This window comes from Scyliorhinus torazame, chromosome 3, assembly GCF_047496885.1.
Source record: "Scyliorhinus torazame isolate Kashiwa2021f chromosome 3, sScyTor2.1, whole genome shotgun sequence".
Taxonomy (NCBI): Eukaryota; Metazoa; Chordata; class Chondrichthyes; order Carcharhiniformes; family Scyliorhinidae; genus Scyliorhinus; species Scyliorhinus torazame.
Genome location: NC_092709.1, coordinates 323,418,946 through 323,438,415, shown reverse-complemented (window position 1 = coordinate 323,438,415; position 19,470 = coordinate 323,418,946). Strand labels below are relative to the sequence as shown.

At 50.6% G+C, this 19,470-nt stretch overlaps 1 protein-coding gene across 3 annotated transcripts in view; it reads right to left on the bottom strand.

The window, feature by feature from the left end:
* Positions 1–19,470, bottom strand: part of ctnna2 (catenin (cadherin-associated protein), alpha 2) — a 1,959,617-nt gene that overhangs the window by 456,678 nt on the left and 1,483,469 nt on the right. For all 3 annotated transcript variants that reach the window (XM_072497636.1, XM_072497638.1, XM_072497639.1), the window contains one exon: positions 7,078–7,234. In XM_072497636.1, the coding sequence (XP_072353737.1) occupies positions 7,078–7,234 (157 nt within the window). The remainder of the gene's footprint in view (positions 1–7,077; positions 7,235–19,470) is intronic.

Here is a 19,470-nt window from a genome sequence, read left to right as displayed (position 1 = left end):
CCTTCTTGAACCACTGCTGTCCACCTGGTACCAGCACCGCTGTTAAGGGGTGATTTCCAGGATTTTCAGCCAGTGACAGGACAGGAATGGCAATTTTGGTCCAAGTCAGGATAGTAAGTGGTTTTGAGGGAACTTTCAGGTGGTGCTGTTCCCTCGTATCTACCGGCCTTGTCCTTTTAGGTGGTAGAGGTCAATGATTTGGAAAGTGCTGAGAAAAGAACCTTCCGGCAGTGCATCTTGTAGGTGGTACATAACTGTGTTGATGGTGAAAAAATGAAAATCGCTTATTGTCACAAGTAGGCTTCAAATGAAGTTACTGTGAAAAGCCCCTAGTCACCACATTCCGGCACTTGTTCGGGGAGTCTGGTACAGGAATTGAACCGTGCTGCTGGCCTGCCTTGGTCTGCTTTAAAAGCCAGCGATTTAGCCCTGTGCTAAGGAGGGAGTGAATGTTTAAGGTAGGGGCTGGGGTACCAATCAAGCGGATTGCTTTGTCCTGGATGGTGAGCGTCTTGAGTGTTTTTGAAGTTGCACTCACCTAGGCGTGGACAGTATTCTGCCACATTTCTGACCTACGCCTTGTAGAAGTCCTTGTGGTGCAATGTGGTACCCCTACTGCTGGACCAGGAGCTCTGGGTTCGAGTCCAACACCCGGACTTGTTGCCCATGGAAGGTGTGCTCAACAGGCTGATAACCAGATCAGAAATCCTTCCACTACATTTCCCCAAGAAAATATTTTAAAACATTATATGGGTGTGAAGATACGCAAACAGTAACAGGTGCCGTGTAGTTGGTGGACGAGTTTTGAGGACTCAGAATTCCCAGTCTCTGTCCAGCTCTTACAGCCACAGTATTTATATAGCTTGTCCAGTTACGTTATACCACAATGGATATCTTAATGAGTTTGCACGAAATTCCACAATAACCAGTAAACTAATTATTTAATATTGTGTATTTTCACCCGCATTTTACCCGGGAATCCAGAATAATAGACAGAGTGCAATAATCAGCTGGAATAGGCAATGATAATATCCCTGAGATCATGCCAAAGCATGCTGAACGATAAAGGATTAATGTGCCATTCTGAACAGATTCTTTCCATTATTTTTAGTAGGCAGTAACCCATTTATTTTAAACTGGCAAACGTTCCACTAACAGGGAATTCAGGCAAATGCATTAACTCGTCCTCGAATGGTATTCCTTATAATTATTCCTGCTAGTTGTGTGTAGTAATGCTTCATTTCTTAAAGTGCTTTTTGTCACCACTGTTTCACGTAGTATATTTCTGGGGACCAAATTAAAGCAAAAATGCCTTTGATTTATCCAAATTATTAGGATCTGGAATGCGCTCTCTGAAAGGGTGGCGGAAACATCGTAACTTTCAAAACGGAATAAAATAAATACTTGAAAAGACAAAACTCACAGCGCTATGAGGAAGGAATGGAACTGATTGGAAAGCTCTTGCAAAGAGACACCTCCGGCAGAGTGGGCTGAATATTTCTATGGTGTGTTCAACTGGCAGCGAAGGGAAGATTTGTGGTCGAGGTATTGTCACAGAGAATACAGCAGGGAACAGTTCTCCCACAAGTTTTTGTTTAAATTCCAAAAAGGCAAGGTGACTCTGATTGATCGATTGCCATGGGGAATGTTTGCCCGTGTATTCTCCATGGCAATTCCTCGATCAATCAGAGTCACCTTGCAGCACAGTGCTTAGCACTGCTACCTCACAGCGCCAGGGACTTGGGTTTCATTCTGGCCTTGGGTGACTGTGTGTGTAGAGTTTGCACATCCTCCCCGTGTCTGCATGGGTTTCCTCCGGGTGCTCCTCCAACAGTCCAAAGTTGAGCTGGTCAGATGGATTGGCCATGCCACTTTGCCCCTTTGTGTCCAAAACGATGTGCAGGTTAGGTGGGGTTACGGGGATAGGGCAGGGCAGTGGGCCTAGGTAGGGTGCATTTTGAGGGTCATCATAGACTCGATGGGCTCGATTAAAAGCTTTGACAGCATGCCTCATTTTTTCAGCAACACCCAAGTTCTATAATAATAATAATCGCTTATTGTCACAAGTAGGCTTCAATGAAGTTACTGTGAAAAGCCCCCAGTCGCCACATTCCGGCGCCTGTTCGGGGAGGCCGGTACAGGAATTGAACCCGCGCTGCTGCCTTGTTCAGCATTACAAGCCAGCTGTTTAGCCCACTGTGCTAAACCAGCCCCTGACTAGCACCATGGGATGCAGTTTAAAAGTGAGGGATCGCACATTTAAGACAAAGTTTTAAGACAAATGTTTTCTCAGGTGTGGTAGTCATCACTAACTGCATATTAGATGTAGTAACTGTATAGTAGATGTCGTATGGTAAGGCTCCTGTACTAGAGGTACGGGTGTAAATCCCTGCCTGCTGGCTTCGCCCAGTAGGCGGTGTATAAATGTGTGCACACACCGGAGCTGCTCCCATTCTGGCAGCAGCTGCAGGAGGCCAAACATCTCTGCTTAATAAAGCCTCGATTATTATCGACTCTCGTCTTGTACTAATTGATAGTGCATCAATTTATTAAGCAGAGATTTTACAGCGATGGAACTTCGTATCAAGCCTGATCGCCTACAGCTGCACCCTCAAGCAGCCAATGCCACGTCAGCCTTCGACCACTGGCTAGCCTGCTTCGAAAGCTACCTCCGATCATCGGCTGAACAACCCTCGGACAGCACATAAGCTCCAGGTCCTTTATTCACGGGTGAGCTCTGATATTTTTCCCCTTATCCGGGATGCGCCCACTTATACTGAAGCAATGGAGCTCCTGAAAGGACATTACGTTCGGCCGATTAACAAACTCTATACCAGGCACCTCCTGTCCATGAGACAGCAACCCGGTGAGTCCCCGATTTCTGGTGTGCCCTGCACATCCTGGCGAGGAACTGTGACTGCCAGGCAGTTTCGGCAGTCGAGCATACAGAAATTTTAATCAGAGACACTTTTATTACGGACATGGGGTTGGCGTACATCCGCCAGCGCCTATTGGAAAGGGGTACCCTTGACCTTGCGGCAACCAGGCAGCTCGCAAATTCGCTAACAGTAGCCTCCCGTAATGTACAATCATTCGCCCCCGACCGTACGGCACCCTCATGGACATTGTGGGCCCCACCAGCTACCGCCCCCAGCCCACCCGAAGCCTGCACCGAGCGGCAGCTAGCCAACCCCGGGGGGCCCAAATACTACTTCTGCGGGCAGACCAAACACCCCCAGCAGTGCTGCCCCGCGTGGAGCGCAACCTGCAAGACCTGCGGAAAGAAGGGACATTTTGCTGCTGTGTGCCAGGCCCGGTCGATCGCTGCTGTTTTTAGGCCCAGCATACCCACACCCCCCATGTGCAACCCGTGTGCACCGCCATCTTCATCCCTGCAGACCACGTGTACCCCGCGATCTTCGGTGCCATTTTAGACGGCGCCTCAGGATCCCTGCTCGTCGGGAACTTCGTCTGGCCGTTCATCGCCTGCCACCACTGCCGACCAGCCCAGGGCCTACCAGCACCAGCCGCAGCTCGCCTCGATCACCCTCGACCAGTCCCGGCCTCACAACCTCGCAACCGCGACGACTACGGTGAAAATCGATGGGCACAAGACTTCCTGCCTTCTTGACTCCGGGAGCACGGAAAGCTTCATCCACCCCACTACGGGAAGGCGCTGCTCCCGCGCGGTACACCCCGTTACCCACAGAATCTCCCTGGCCTCCGGATCCCATTCCGTGGAAATCCGGGGGTACTGCATCCCGACCCTCACCGTCCAGGGCGTAGAGTTTAGCAACTTCCGGCTCGACGTCCTCCCCCACCTCTGCACTGCCCTGTTACTCGGCCTGGATTTGCAATGCAACCTACAAAGCTTAACTTTAAAATTCGGCGGACCCCTACCCCCCCTCACCGTATTCAGCCTCACGACCCTTAAGGTCGATCCACCTTCTTTGTTTGCAAACCTCACCCCGGATTACAAACCCGTCGCCACCAGGAGCAGACGGTACAGTGCCCAGGACAGGACCTTCATCAGGTCGGAGGTCCAGCGGCTACTGTGGGAAGGCATCATTGAGGCCAGCAACAGCCCCTGGAGAGCCCAAGTGGTAGTGGTAAAGACTGGGGAGGAACACAGGATGGTCATTGACTACAGTCAGACCATCGCAGCTCGACGCGTACCCCCTCCCACGCATATCTGATATGGTCAATCAGACTGCACAGTACAGGGTCTTTTCTGCAGTGGACCTGAAATCTGCCTGCCACCAGCTCCCCATCCGCAAGGCAGACCACCAATACACTGCGTTCAAAGCAGATGGCCGCCTCTATCATTTCCTTAGGGTTCCCTTCGGCGTCACTAACGGGGTCTCGGTCTTCCAACGTGAGATAGACCGAATGGTTGACCGGTACGGACTGCGGGCCACCTTTCTGTACCTGGATAACGTCACCACCTGTGGCCATGATCAACAGGACCACGACGCTAACCTTCTCAAATTTCTCCACACCGCCAAACTCCTTAATCTCACATACAATAAGGGGAAGTGCGTGATCCGTACCAACCGTGTAGCCATCCTTGGCTATGTTGTGGAAAAGGCCCGACCCTGACCGCATTCGCTGCCTCATGGAACTCCCCCTCCCCCACTGCCCCAAGGCCCTGAAACGATGCCTGGGTTTTTTCTCCTGTTATGCCCAGTGGGTCCCTAACTATGCGGACAAGGCCCGCCCACTTACTCACTCCACAGCTTTCCCCCTGACGGCTGAGGCCCGCCAGGCCTTCAACCGCATCAAGGCAGACATCGCCAAGGCCACAATGCACGCGGTCGACGAGTCCCTCCATTTTCAGGTCGAGAGCGATGCATCGGACGTCGCTCTGGCCGCCACCCTCAACCAGGCAGGCAGGCCCCTGGCATTCTTTTCCCGTACCCTACATGCCTCTGAAATTCGGCACTCCTCTATCAAAAAGGAGGCCCAAGCCATCATGGAAGCTGTGCGGCACTGGAGGCATTACCTGGCCGGCAGGAGATTCACTCTCCTCACTGACCAATGGTCGGGTGCCTTCATGTTCAATAATACACAGCGGGGCAAGATCAAAAATGATAAAAACTTAAGGCGGGAGAATCGATCTCTCCACCTATAATTACGAGAATTTGTATCGCCCCGGGAAGCTCAATGAGCCCCCGATGCCCTATCCCGAGGTACATGTGCCAGCGCACACATGGACCAACTCCGGGCCCTACACGATAGTCTCTGTCACCCGGGGGTCACCCGGTTCTTCCATTTCATAAAGGCCCACAACCTGCCCTACTCCATTGCGGAGGTCAGGGCTGTCACCAGAGGCTGCCAGGTCTGCGCGGAGTGCAATCCGCACTTCTACCTGCCAGACCGAGCGCACCTGGTGAAGGCCTCCCGCCCCTATGAATGCCTCAGCATGGACTTCAAAGGGCCCCTCCCCTCCACCGACCGAAACACGTACTTCCTGAACGTGGTCGATGAGCACTCCCGATTTCACTTCGCCATCCCATGGCCTGATATAACTTCTGCCACGGTCATTAAAGCACTCAAAAGCATCTTCGCCCTGTTCGGTTTCCCCACCTACATCCACAGTGACCAGGGATCCTCCTTTATGAGCGATGAGCTGCGTCAGTACCTGCTCAGCAAGGGCATTGCCTCGAGCAGGATGGCCAGCTACAATCCCCGGGGAAACGGGCAGGTGGAGAGGGAGAATGAGACGGTCTGGAAGGCCATACTGTTGGCCCTATGGTCTAAAAGTCTCCCGGTCACCCGCTGGCAGGATGTCCTCCCCGACGTGCTTCTCTCCATCTGATCACTCCTCTGCACCTTAACTAACGAAATCCCCCATGAACGTCTCCTTGCCTTCCCCAGGAAGTCCACCTCCGGGGTTTCGCTCCCAACATGGCTGGCAGCTCCTGGATCTGTCCTGCTCCGCAAACACAAGGCAGACCCATTGGTCGAAAGAGTACAACTACTGCACGCGAACCCGCAGGACGCCTACATGGCACACTCCGATGGGCGCCAGTACACAGTCTCCCTCCGGGACCTGGCACCAGCTGTATCCCCACCCACGGCCCACCACCCGACACCCCCCCTCCAATTGCCCCAGCGCCACTCACCCTCCCCCCAGCGCACCTCACCACGGCCCCCGCCCCAGGACGATCCATCCTCCCACTGGTTCCACTCGGGGGCGATGAAGACGAGGACAACACGCTCCCGAAGTCACAGGTGACCAAGTCGGCGCCCGCATCACCACCGGGACCGAGGCGATCACAGCGGAGGATCAAGGCACCCGACCGACTGAACTTGTAAATTTTGCCTGAACTTCGAAATTTTGCCTGAACTTTTTCCACCACCCCCGCTGGACTCAATTTTTAACAGGGGGTGAATGTGGTAGTCACCACTAACTGTATATTAGATGTAGTAACTGTATATTAGATGTAGTACGGTGAGGCTCCTGTACTAGAGGTAAGGGGGTAAATCCCTGCCTGCTGGCTTCGCCCAGTAGACAGTTTATAAATGTGTGTGCACACCGGAGCTGCTCCCATTCTGGTAGCAGCTGCAGGAGGCCACACATCTCTGCTTAATAAAGCCTTGATTATTCTCGACTCTCGTCTTGTAGTAATTGATAGTGCATCATCAGACGTTTGTGAGACTGTGGGACTCTCCTTCCCAGAGATTGATGAAGGCAGGGTCATTGAATATTTTTTAGGACCGAGTTAGATAGATTCTGGATTGGCAGGGCAGTCAACGGCTGTCGGCAATCAAGTGGAGTTGAGGCCACGGTCAGATGAAGCACGATCTAATTGAATAGCAGATTAGGCTCGAGGGGCCGAATGGTTACTCCTGCTCCTAATTTGTATGTCCGTGTGTAATTGTGACAGTAAAGGAATTATGATACAATGCCGAGTCAAGATGGTGTGTAAGTTAGAGGAAAACCTGCAATTATAAATGCAAGTTGCTGTTGTTGAGACTCAATTTCAAGATAGCGGGGTTTAAACGTCAGAGGATAAAGCTAAATTGTCGAAATGGGTGGTCTAAATTCTTTGGCTCGATTGCATTTCTCTGTACCTGAGACAGCTAAGAAATCATCAACAGAAGTGATGTCATCGACAGCCTCGGTCAGAACTCGTACTTGCTTCTCCCATTGGTCTTTGAAGACATCCATGTTGTCTTGGGCAACTTTGCTCTGTGGCCTAGCAGCCAGGGTCAGAGCTGCATTAATTACCTGAAAGAAAAGGCATTTGGAGACATTAGTTCAGCTAAATTTTGTACAGCTTTTAACAAAACTACAGCTCTCGGGAGGTGAGGGCATGCCCCTTTAATTGCGACCAAGCCCCCTCCAACTCCGTTAATGGGAAGGGAACATGACATTTATGTACAGCATTGCCTTTGCAAAAGCAATTGTGATTGTTAAGCAACAGACAGGGATTCATTCCCACTTAGCAAATTCAATAAGTAATATGTTCCCACTAGGTCATTTTAAAACCTTGTGGTGTGATTCCATAGCCTAGGTTTTGTTGGGCCACCAGGAAGTCTTGACCACCTGTCGGAGAGCCAGCAGGGAACCCCATCAGTTCCAGAAGGAGGCCTGACAGAATAAAGTGCCTGAGTGGCCACTGGCAAGCCTTCCCCACGATTCAAGTTGTTCAATCAGAGATTGACAATACTTCATGCCACCAGCGCCACCTAGAACAATGGGACCTTGTGGTGATGCACCCACCAGAGCTCCTGGCTCATCCTGCATCCCACAGACCAAAGATGAGTGAAGGCAGGATAGCATCGCTGGAGGGGGCATCACAGGAAATGGGGCAAGTAAGATCGGTGGCAGGGGTAACTTTCTAGTGGCCACTCCCTGATCAGGCACAGTAAGCCTGACTGCACCAAATCTAGCCCTAAATATTTTTAATTTTGGACTGTTTTCTGCCGCACAATTTGATATCTTCATATGAATTCATCTGCAATAAATCTAACCAAGTAGTTTTAGCCTCCACAGATTGGTGAGACAACATGTACTGTCTGCTTTGAAAAGGACAAAGATGAATGTGGTGGGCATCCCGCCTCGTGGTGAATATTGGGCTCAATTGGCCAAGCTAACCATTGCATGGCATGTATAAGGGCACAGGTTTTATGTCACACTGCAGGTTCAGCATTGGTGCTCTCATTCCACAACCAAATGGTGTGACACGTGCTGGAGGATGATTGAATGCCCAGTCAGATTGCTTAAAAGTCACTGCCTTTAATTGCAGAACACAAGACATAAGTGCCAGAACAAAGAACAGACTTTAGATTACATGTAATTGATGTTGGTTGTGGAGAAGGTGGTGTGGTGGTAATGTCACTGGATTAATAATCCCTGAGGCCTAGACTAATGCTCTGCGGAATAGGATCAAATCCCACACAACAGCTGTGTGGAATTTAAACTTGCAAATGAATAATTCTAGAATTGAAAACTAGCCTCAGTAGCGGTGCCATGAACCTATCAACTATTTGTGGCATTTTGGGAAATGTTCAGAATATAAAGGGTTAATGTCATATCATAATTAACCATTAGATGGAGCTAGATGCAGAACTATGTAAAGCACTGACTCACAGACTTCTGGGAGAAGGCTGGAGAGGAGAGCAGAGAAGCAGTGAGAGAGATCAGAGTACAGTTAGACATAGAGTGCAGAGACAAGTGTTAGTTGAGTGTAGATTGTAGATTACTAGATCATTGTTTACTCGAGGAGTAAGTGGTCGAGCTTTAATAAGTAGTGGAAATAAATGTTAGCTTTGTTAATGAACTTAGCTTCTGTGGTCTTTGTGAACACTACAACATCCATCCTGATAAAAGAATCACAAAGAGCACCACACGATTGTTGGGGAAAACCCCATCTGGTTTTCTAATGTTCTTCAGGAAAGGAATTCCATCACCCTTAGCTGGACTGACCTGCACTGTGGTTTAATCTTAATATTCCCCAAAATAACATCGCAAGCCACTCCATTGCACTACACCACCACAGATGCTGGACGCAGCTATTCACGAAGGCATCTCATTCGCACCTTCTCAAGGGAAATTAGGATGGGCAACAAATGCTGGCCTAACCAGCGGTCGCCACATCCCATCAAAGAATGTAAAAAATGCATTTTATTGTATTCAATAAGCATCCAAACACATTATAGACAGGAGTTACTACTTTGTGGCCAATTGTGCTGCTTATGCAACACCTGAGTAACACAGAAATTATTCTTACTCTTCATTCCCATCTACAATCTCAAAGAACAAAGAACAAAGAAAAGTGCAGCACAGGAACAGGCCCTTCGGCCCTCCAAGCCTGTGCCGACCATGCTGCCCGACTAAACTAAAATCTTCTACACTTCCTGGGTCCGTATCCCTCTATTCCCATCCTATTCATGTATTTGTCAAGATGCCCCGAAAATGTCACTTTAGTCCCTGCTTCCACTACCTCCTCCGGCAGCGAGTTCTAGGCACCCACTACCCTCTGTGTAAAAAACATGCCTCGTACATCTCCTCTAAACCTTGCCCCTCTCACCTTAAGCCTCTGCCCCCGAGTAATTGACCCCTCTACCCTGGGGAAAAGCCTCTGACTATCCAATCTGTCTATGCCCCTCATAATTTTGTAGACCTCTATCAGGTCGCCCCTCAACCTCCGTCGTTCAAGTGAAAACAAACCGAGTTTATTCAACCGCTCCTCATAGCTAATGCCCTCCATACCAGGCAATACCCTGGTAAATCTCTTCTGCACCCTCTCTAAAGCATCCACATCCTTCTGGCAGTGTGGCGACCAGAATTGAACACTATACTCCAAGTGTGGCCTTGCTCAGGTTCGATACAGCTGCAACATGACTTGCCAATTCTTATACTCAATGCCCCGGCCAATGAAGGCAAGCATGCCATATGCATTCTTGACTACCTTCTCCACCTGTGTTGCCCCTTTCAGTGACCTGTGGACCTGTACACCTAGATCTCTCTGACTGTCAATACTCTTGAGGGTTCTACCATTCACTGTATATTCCCTACCTGCATTAGACCTTCCAAAATGCATTACCTCACATTTGTCCGGATTAATTTCCATCTGCCATCTCTCCGCCCAAGTCTCCAAACAATCTAAATCCTTCTGCATCCTCTGGCAGTCCTCATTGTTATCCACAATTCCACCAACCTTTGAGTCATCTGCAAACTTACTAATCAGACCAGTTACATTTTCCTCCAAATCATTTATATATATTATGAACAGCAAAGATACCAGCACTGATCCCTGCAGAACACCACTAGTCACAGCCCTCCAATCAGAAAAGCACCCTTCCATTGCTACCCTCTGCCTTCTATGGCCTAGCCAGTTCTGTATCCATCTTGCTAGATCACTCCTGATCCTGTGTGACTTCACCTTTTGTACCAGTCTGCCATGAGGGACCTTGTCAAAGGCCTTACTGAAGTCCATATAGACAACATCCACTGCCCTACCTGCATCAATCATCTTTGTGACCTCTTCGAAAAACTCTATCAAGTTGGTGAGACACGACCTCCCCTTCACAAAACCGTGCTGCCTCTCGTTAATAAGTCCATTTGCTTCCAAATGGGAGTAGATCCTGTCTCGAAGAATTCTCTCCAGTAATTTCCCTACCATTGGCATAAGGCTCACCGGCCTGTAGTTCCCTGGATTATCCTTGCTACCCTTCTTAAACAAAGGAACAACATTGGCTATTCTCCAGTCCTCCGGGACATCACCTGAAGACAGTGAGGATCCAAAGATTTCTGTTAAGGCCTCAGCAATTTCCTCTCTAGCCTCCTTCAGTATTCTGAGGTAGATCCCATCAGGCCCTGGGGACTTATCTACCTTAATATTTTTCAAGACACCCAACACCTCGTCTTTTTGGATCTCAATGTGACCCAGGCTATCTACACACCCTTCTCCAGACTCAATATCCACCAATTCCTTTCTTTGGTGAATACTGATGCAAAGTATTCATTTAGTACCTCGTCCATTTCCTCTGGCTCCACACATAGATTCCCTTGCCTATCCTTCAATGGGCCAACCCATTCCCTGGCTACCCTCTTGCTTTTTATGTACGTGTAAAAAGCCTTGGGACTTTCCTTAACCCTATTTGCCAATGACTTTTCGTGAGGCCTTTTAGTCCTCCTGACTCCTTGCTTAAGTTTCATTCCTACTTACCTTATATGCCACACAGGCTTCGTCTGTTCCCAGCCTACTAGCCCTGACAAATGCATCCTTTTTCTTTTTGACGAGGCCTACAATGTCTCTCGTTATCCAAGGTTCCCAAAATTTGCCGTTTTTATCCTTCTTCCGCACAGGAACATGCTGGTCCTGAATTCCTTTCAACTGACATTTGAAAGCCTCCCACATGTCAGATGTTGATTTACCCTCAAACATCCGCCCCCAATCTAGATTCTTCAGTTCCCGCCTAATATTGTTATAATTAGCCTTCCCCCAATTTAGCACATTCACCCTAGGACCACTCTTAGCCTTGTCCACCAGCACTTTAAAACTTACTGAATTGTGGTCACTGTCCCCGAAATGCTCCCCTACTGAAACTTCTACCACCTGACCGGGCTCATTCCGGTGAAGCTGAAGAACTTGAAGTTGAACAAAATACAGGCATAGTTAAGGTTGCAATCAACATAGAGAAGGTAAGGACAAAGGTGATCAGGTTTGATGTTCATGTTTCTCCTTCATGTTTTTAACTTTATCCTGTTCTGTTGAAAGGTCATGACCTGAAATGTTAACTCAGTTCCTCTCCCTGCAGATGCTGCCAGACCTGCTGAGTATTTCCAGCAGTTTCAGTTTTTAGAGATGGTTATCTATTTGATAATGGTGATGACGAACTGGGTTGGGTGCCACAATTGTTGGAACTCAACTGTGCTTCCAGATTTCAACATCAAGCGGGGAGGGAACATGCAAATTAGGAAAAAGGCGGGTGCCAAGGATGTAACGTAATCTAAACTGGCTCCCAATTTCAGGATTAGGATGGTGTGGGGGGTGAGGGATGGGAGGAAAATAATCAAATTTTAGTTATAGCCATTCTTCCTTTAACTAAGCTAACATGGCCCTGTCAAGGGCAACACACCGTTGAGTTGCTGAGACATCACAAGGTCGCCAGACCCGAGTTCGCTCAGGTGGTTGCTGCGGTGTGTTAATAACGGCAAGGCCGCTAGTTCGATCTTCGTACGGGTTGCATGTACTCGACTGTCATGACACCTGTTACTTGTGCTCAAATTGCTGGACAGTTTGGAATGATGGACCTTAATCTGGTCGGCACGGTAGCACAGTGGTTAGCACTGTTCCCTCACAATGCCAGGGCCCCGGGCTTGATTCCCGGCTAGGTCACTGTCTGTGAAGAGTCTGCACATTCTCCCGTGTCTGCGTGGGTTTCCTCCGGGCACTCCAGTTCCCTCCCACAAAGTCCCGAAAGACATGCTTGCTAGGTGAATTGAACATTCTGAATTCTCCCTCAGTGTAGCTGAACAGGCGCCGGAATGTGGGGATTAGGGGATTTTCACAGTAACTTCATTGCAGTGTTAATATAAGCCTACTTGTGACAATAATAAAGATTACTTTAAAGGTTGGGTCAATCAGTCTCGAGAATTAGTTTGTCACAGAGATCACTTGGAGCTGAAGGTGCAACTTAATTAATTTATTTTTGAGTGGCGTGGAGGCCTAACCCATGCAAGATAAAAAGATTAGAGGTGGGATTGTGTTTGGGGAAACAACTATACCCCATTTTTCCCAATGATAGTGACACTATAATTACTGCATTCATAAAGTCAGGCTGCCTACTCAAGTTATATGAAGCCATTAGTATTACGCTGCTAACATCTGAATGTAATGATAACAAACCTTGACATCACTCTGCCCTCTGTCTATCCTATTAGGCAATCTTCTTTCCAAAGACTGATGCTCGTACATATTCCTCATCAGTGAGTCTATGGGCAGTAACTTTCTCGTCTTCCTTCCCCTCATTGCACCAACATGATGCTGAGCTGTATCCAAGTGCCTTGTAGTTAAAGTTGCAGAACACCAGTAAGGCTGGCAGGCCAGAGATTGGCGTACAACTGTCCGTGCAGACTACGCCTGATCTCTGATAGTAGTAATAAATCTGTTGCTGCTCTTATAAAAGGACTGACATGTGGGCAAAGACTTTCAGAGCTTTGAGGGACTATAAAGAACATCTCAAACTGCTAAAGAAATTACATTTGCAAGACGAGAGTACTGACCCCACGACATACTCCCTGGAGATGTAATTGCACGGGAGATACAGAAAGCAGCAGTGTCTTTACTGATGGGCAGATAAAGGGCAATCCGAGAACTGTTAAGATGCCTTACATGAAAACTCCTTCAGTAAACCTGTTATTTTCAAAACATTTCGATATTTTGGGTTCTGCTACTGCCAAAATGCCCCAGGGAGTGCACAACATATCTGGAATAAGCAAATCAAAGTGCAACAATACTTCCCTACCAGAAAATCTATTTTCCTCATCCTCAAAAGAAAATCCATTTACTTTGTTATAAACAATTGTAGGCTTCAAAGACTCTATTTTTAATAAGTAAATGTACAAAACATTTTCTTCTTCGCTTTCATGGCTTCTTTTGAAGCCACTCAAACACAGAGTAAACATCCCGTTCCCCAGCACAAAGTCAGATGAGTGGCACGGACACAGTCTTTAATCACAGAATTCATAGAATTTACAGTGCAGAAGGAGGCCATTCAGCCCATCGAGTCTGCACCGGCCCTTGGAAAGAGCACTCTACCTAAGCCCACACTGCCGCCATTTCACCGTAACCCAGTAACCCCACCTAATCTTTTGTTTACGGGCAATTTGGCACGGCCAATCCACCTGACCTGCACATCTATGGGCTATGGGAGGAAACCGGAGTACCCGGAGGAAACCCATGCAGACATAGGGAGAAGGTGCAGACTCCACACAGACAGTGACCCAAGCCAGGAATTGAATCTGGGACCCTGGAGCTGTGAAGCAATTGTGCTAACCACTGTGCCACCTTGCAGCCCTCAGCGTTGCGGGTAAAAACTATAAAGTTAAATTATGTTCTGGGTTTTATTTATTTGAGAATTCGAGTACAGGAGCAGGGATGTCTTGCTGCAATTATTCAGGGTCTTGGTAAGACCACACTTGGATTATTAGGGGCGATCATCCCAAAAGGGAACAATGTCACCTAGCGAGCGCATTTAGCTGTGTGGCAAAGTGATTGAATCCCAAAGCCTCAGGTACCTCGGGAATCTGCACATTAGAGTGAGGCTTACTGCCTCGCTCTAATATGCAAATTTGCCAAATGGTGATCCCGCCCATTGTGGGCAAGATTACCCTCGCAATGTCTCGCGAGATTGCACTGAATCTCACGAGGCGTTGCAAGACGGGTAGATCCCGGGAGCGGGGTTTCCCAGCTTTCAACAGCCACGCTGCGCCATGATGAACTGCTTTTCCGGCGCATTGTGGCTATAAGATTGTGTCATCGTGTGCAGTTTTGGTCTCCTTATCTGAGGAATGATGTTATTGCAATCGACAGCATGCAGCGAAGGTTTACCAAGCTGGGATGGTGACACTAACGTACGAGGAGAGGTTGATTCAGTTGGGATTATATTTACTGGAGTTTAAAAGAATGAGGGGGGGGGGCGGTCTCATAGAAACCAATAAAATTCTAACAGGAAGGATGTTCCCGATGGTGGGTGTGTCCAGAACCAGGGGTCACAGTCTGAGGATATGGGGTAGACCACTTAGGATTGAGATGAGGAGAAATCTGATCACCCAGTAAGTGGTGAGACTGTTGAATTCACTACCACAGAAAGCAGTTGAGACCAAAATGTTGCCTGAAGCTCACTCACACCCCTGGGTGATGGGTGGTCACAATGGGAAACCCCATTGGCCGGCTGCAGGAATGGATAATCCCGCTGCTGGCGGGGGTGCACCGAGCCGGATAACGCGGCTGGCAGACTGGAGAATCCCACCCTGTATGTTTTCAAGAAGGAGTTAGATATAGCTCTTGGGGCTAAAGGATATAGGGGAATAGCAGGAACAGGTGACTGAATTGGATGATCAGCCATGATCACAATGAATGGTGGAAGCAGGCTTGATGGGCTGAATGGCCTCCTCCTGCTCCTATTTTCTATGTTTCTATGAGATGAATATAATTTCTATAACCCCTTCCAACGCCACTGTAGCGCACAATGACTTACGAGAGAGACGAATAGAGATGAAGTCGATGAGGCTTTATTAAGCGTGACTTGTTCCCAGCAGTTCAGCAACAGACTGGAGCTGCGGGGAGAAGCCCAGGTTCTTATACTCCGCCTTCAGGGCGGAGCTAGGGATCAACAGCCAACCAGGACCCGGGATCTGTCAGCCAATAGCATCACGGCTTCACAGTCCCACATGACCCCTAATGCATACTTCCACATTCACCCCTTGTTAAAAATGAACCCGGCGGGGTGGTGCTTCGCATGGTGGTAGGGGTTTACAAGGCTGGTCCTGGGAGGAGAAAATTTTTGGCATGTCCTTTCAATGCTCTTCACTTTGCCCTACATTGGGCTATGTACAGGGTTTGTGAACTATTTACAATATTCATAAGAGGAAGAAGAACATTCTCGTTAAAGTCCACAACATTCTTGTGTTACACCGATGCCACGAGTCAAGCGGGTCGTCTGGTCTTCCTTGTTGATCGCCTCAGCCCCGGTGGTGGTGCAGGTGCTTGTTCCCGCGTTGTCGTCTCCGGGAGCTTTTCGGTGTCTGCTTCTGTTTCACTCCTGGTCGGACATGGGAGGAGGACCGATCCTCCCGGGAAGGGGGCGGTCGCGGGGTGCGCCGGTGGCAGGGAGGGGGTGATCGGTGTCGGGGGGGGTGTGCGTGTTGCCGGCGGGCGCCAGGTCTCGCAGGGAGACCGTGTCCTGTCGGCCGTCGGGGTACGCCACGTAGGCGTACTGCGGGTTCGCGTGAAGGAGATGAACCCTCTCGACCAACGGATCCGACTTGTGCGCCCGCACATGTTTCCGGAGCAGGATGGGTCCTGGGGCCGCCAGCCAGGTCGGCAGCGACGTTCCGGAGGAGGACGTCCTGGGGAAGACAAGGAGGCGCTCATGAGGCGTTTGGTTAGTGGTGGTACACAGCAGTGACTGGATGGAGTGGAGAGCGTCCGGGAGGACCTCCTGCCACCGTGAAACAGGGAGATCCCTGGACCGTAGGGCCAGTAGGACGGTCTTCCAGACCGTGCCGTTCTCCCTTTCTACTTGCCCGTTCCCCCGGGGGTTGTAGCTGGTCGTCCTGCTCGAGGCTATGCCCTTGCTGAGCAGGAACTGGCTCAGCTCGTCACTCATAAAGGAGGACCCCCTGTCGCTATGGATATATGCGGGGCAACCGAACAGTGTGAATATAGTGCTAAGGGCTTTAATAACTGTGGCCGCTGTCATGTCGGGGCAGGGGATGGCGAAAGGGAAATGGGAGTACTCGTCCACCACGTTCAGGAAGTATGTGTTTCGATCGGTGGAGGGGAGGGGCCCTTTGAAATCCAGACTGAGGCGTTCAAAGGGGCGGGAAGCCTTGATCAGGTGCGCTCTATCTGGTCTGAAAAAATGCGGTTTGCACTCAGCGCAGATGTGGCAGTTCCTGGTGACAGTACGGACCTCCTCCACGGAGTAGGGGCGGTTGCGGGACTTTATAAAATGGTAGAACCGAGTGACCCCCGGGTGGCAGAGGTCCTCGTGGAGGGTTTGGAGACGGTCTTTTTGTGCGTTGGCACATGTGCCGCGGGATAGGGCATCGGACGGCTCGTTCAGCTTTCCGGGGCGGTACAAGATCTCGTAGTTGAAGGTGGAGAGCTCGATCCTCCACCTTAAGATCTTGTCATTTTTAATTTTGCCCCGCTGTGCATTATCGAACATGAAAGCTACCGACCGTTGGTCAGTGAGGAGAGTGAATCTCCTGCCGGCCAGGTAATGCCTCCAATGTCGCACAGCTTCCACGAGCTTGGGCTTCCTTTTCCACTGAAGAGTGGCGGATTTCTGAGGCGTGGAGGGTTCGGGAGAAGAAGGCCACGGGTCTGCCCGCTTGGTTAAGGGTGGCCGCCAGAGCTACATCGGAGGCGTCGCTCTCAACCTGGAAGGGGAGGGACACGTCGATGGCACGCATCGTGGCCTTTGCGATATCCGCTTTGATGCGGCTGAAGGCCTGGCGAGCCTCTGTCGACAGGGGGAAGGTAGTAGCCTGTATTAGTGGGCGGGCCTTGTCTGCATACTGGGGGACCCACTGGGCGTAATATGAAAAAAACCCCAGGCATCGTTTCAGGGCTTTGGAGCAGTGGGGAAGGGGAAATTCCATAAGGGGGCGCATGCGTTCGGGGTCGGGGCCTATTATCCCATTGCGCACTACGTATCCCAGGATGGCTAACCGGTTTGTGCTAAACACGCACTTGTCCTCGTTGTATGTGAGGTTCAAGGCGTTTGCGGTCTGGAGGAATTTTTGGAGCTTGGCGTCGTGGTCCTGCTGATCGTGGCCGCAGATGGTTACGTTGTCGAGGTACGGGAACGTGGCCTGTAACCCGTGTTGATCAACCATTCGGTCCATCTCCCGTTGGAAGACCGAGACCCCATTTGTGACGCCAAATGGGACCCTTAGGAAGTGGTATAGTCGCCCATCTGCCTCGAAGGCAGTGTACTTGCGGTCACTTGGGCGGATGGGGAGCTGGTGATAGGCGGACTTGAGGTCCACGGTGGAGAAGACCTTATATTGGGCAATCCGATTTACCATGTCGAATATGCGGGGGAGAGGGTACGCATCTAGCTGTGTGTACCTGTTGATGGTCTGGCTATAGTCTATGACCATCCTTTGCTTCTCCCCGGTCTTTACTACTACCACCTGTGCTCTCCAGGGACTATTGCTGGCCTGGATTATACCTTCCTTCAGCAACCGCTGGACTTCGGACTGGATAAATGTCCGGTCCTGGGCGCTGTACCGTCTGCACCTAGTGGCGACGGGTTTGCAATCCGGGGTGAGGTTTGCAAACAAGGATGGTGGTTCAACTTTGAGGGTTGCGAGGCCGCAGATAGTGAGTGGGGGTATTGGGCCGCCGAATTGAAACGTTAGGCTCTGCAGATTGCACTGGAAATCTAATCCCAGTAATGTGGGAGCGCAGAGTTGGGGAAGGGCGTAGAGCCTGTAGTTTTTAAACTCCCTTCCTTGCACCGTTAGGGTCACTATGCAGAACCCTTTGATCTCTACGGAGTGGGATCCTGCAGCTAGGGAAATCTTTTGCGTACTGGGACGGATGGTCAAAAAACAGCGTCTTACCGTGTCGGGGTGGATGAAGCTTTCGGTGCTCCCGGAGTCGATCAGGCAAGGTGTCTCGTGTCCGTTGATCAGCTCCGTTGTTGTCGTCGTCTGGAGCGTCCGGGGCCGTGCTTGATCCAGCGTCACCGAGGCCAGATGTGGTCGTGGTGTCTCAGCGTCTTCTTCGGACCCCGTGGAGCCGTCGATGCTGGGGTCCTTTGTTGTCATCCAAGATGATGGCATCCATGAATCGCACGCGGCCGGGGGTGGACAAGATGGCCGCCCCCACGGATCGCACGTGGTCGGGGGTGGACAAAATGGCCGCTCCCATGCATCGCACATGGCTGGGGGGGTCACAAGATGGCGGCGCCCATCCTCCCCTCGTGGTGGCCGGGACACAAAATGGCGGCGCCCGCGGGTCGCACATGGGGCGCTGGGGGGGTTTGGGGAACGTTTGGGATGCGCTGGACTCTTTCTTCTCCGGGGACAGCGGCAACCCCCCGGGACCGGCACACAGCCGCGAAATGGCCCTTTTTCCCGCAGCTCTTGCAAGTTGCTGCGTGGGCCGGGCAGCGCTGCCGGGGGTGTTTCGCCTGCCCGCAGAAATAGCAGCGGGCCCCCCCGGGATGGTCTGGCGTCTTAACCGCGCAAGCCTGTGAGGGAGGGGGGCAAGGGGGTTTGTCGCGACGGGGGTCCACGGAGCCCAAGGGGCTGCCGCGCGGTCGGGGCCGTAGGCGCGTGCGTTTTGCGAGGCCACATCTAGTGAGGCTGCAAGGGCCCGTGCCTCTGAGAGTCCTAGTGACTCTTTTTCTAAGAGTCTTTGGCGGATTTGGGGAGAGTTCATACCTGCCACAAATGCTTCGCGAATTAACATGTCCGTGTGTTCCGTCGCTCCCTACCGGCGGGCAGCCGCAGCCCCGTCCCAAAATTAGCAGCGCGGCGTAGAACTCCTCTAGCGATTCTCCGGGACTTTGCCGTCTCGTTGCGAGTTGGTAGCGTGCGTAGACCTGGTTCACTGGGCGAACGTAGACGCTCTTTAGTGCTGCGAGCGCCGTCGGGAAATCCTCTGCGTCTCTATGAGGGGGTAAATTTCCGGGCTTACCCTTGAATGCAGGACCTGTAGTTTCTGGTCTTCTGTGATCCGGCCGGGGGCCGTTCGGAGGTAGCCTTCGAAA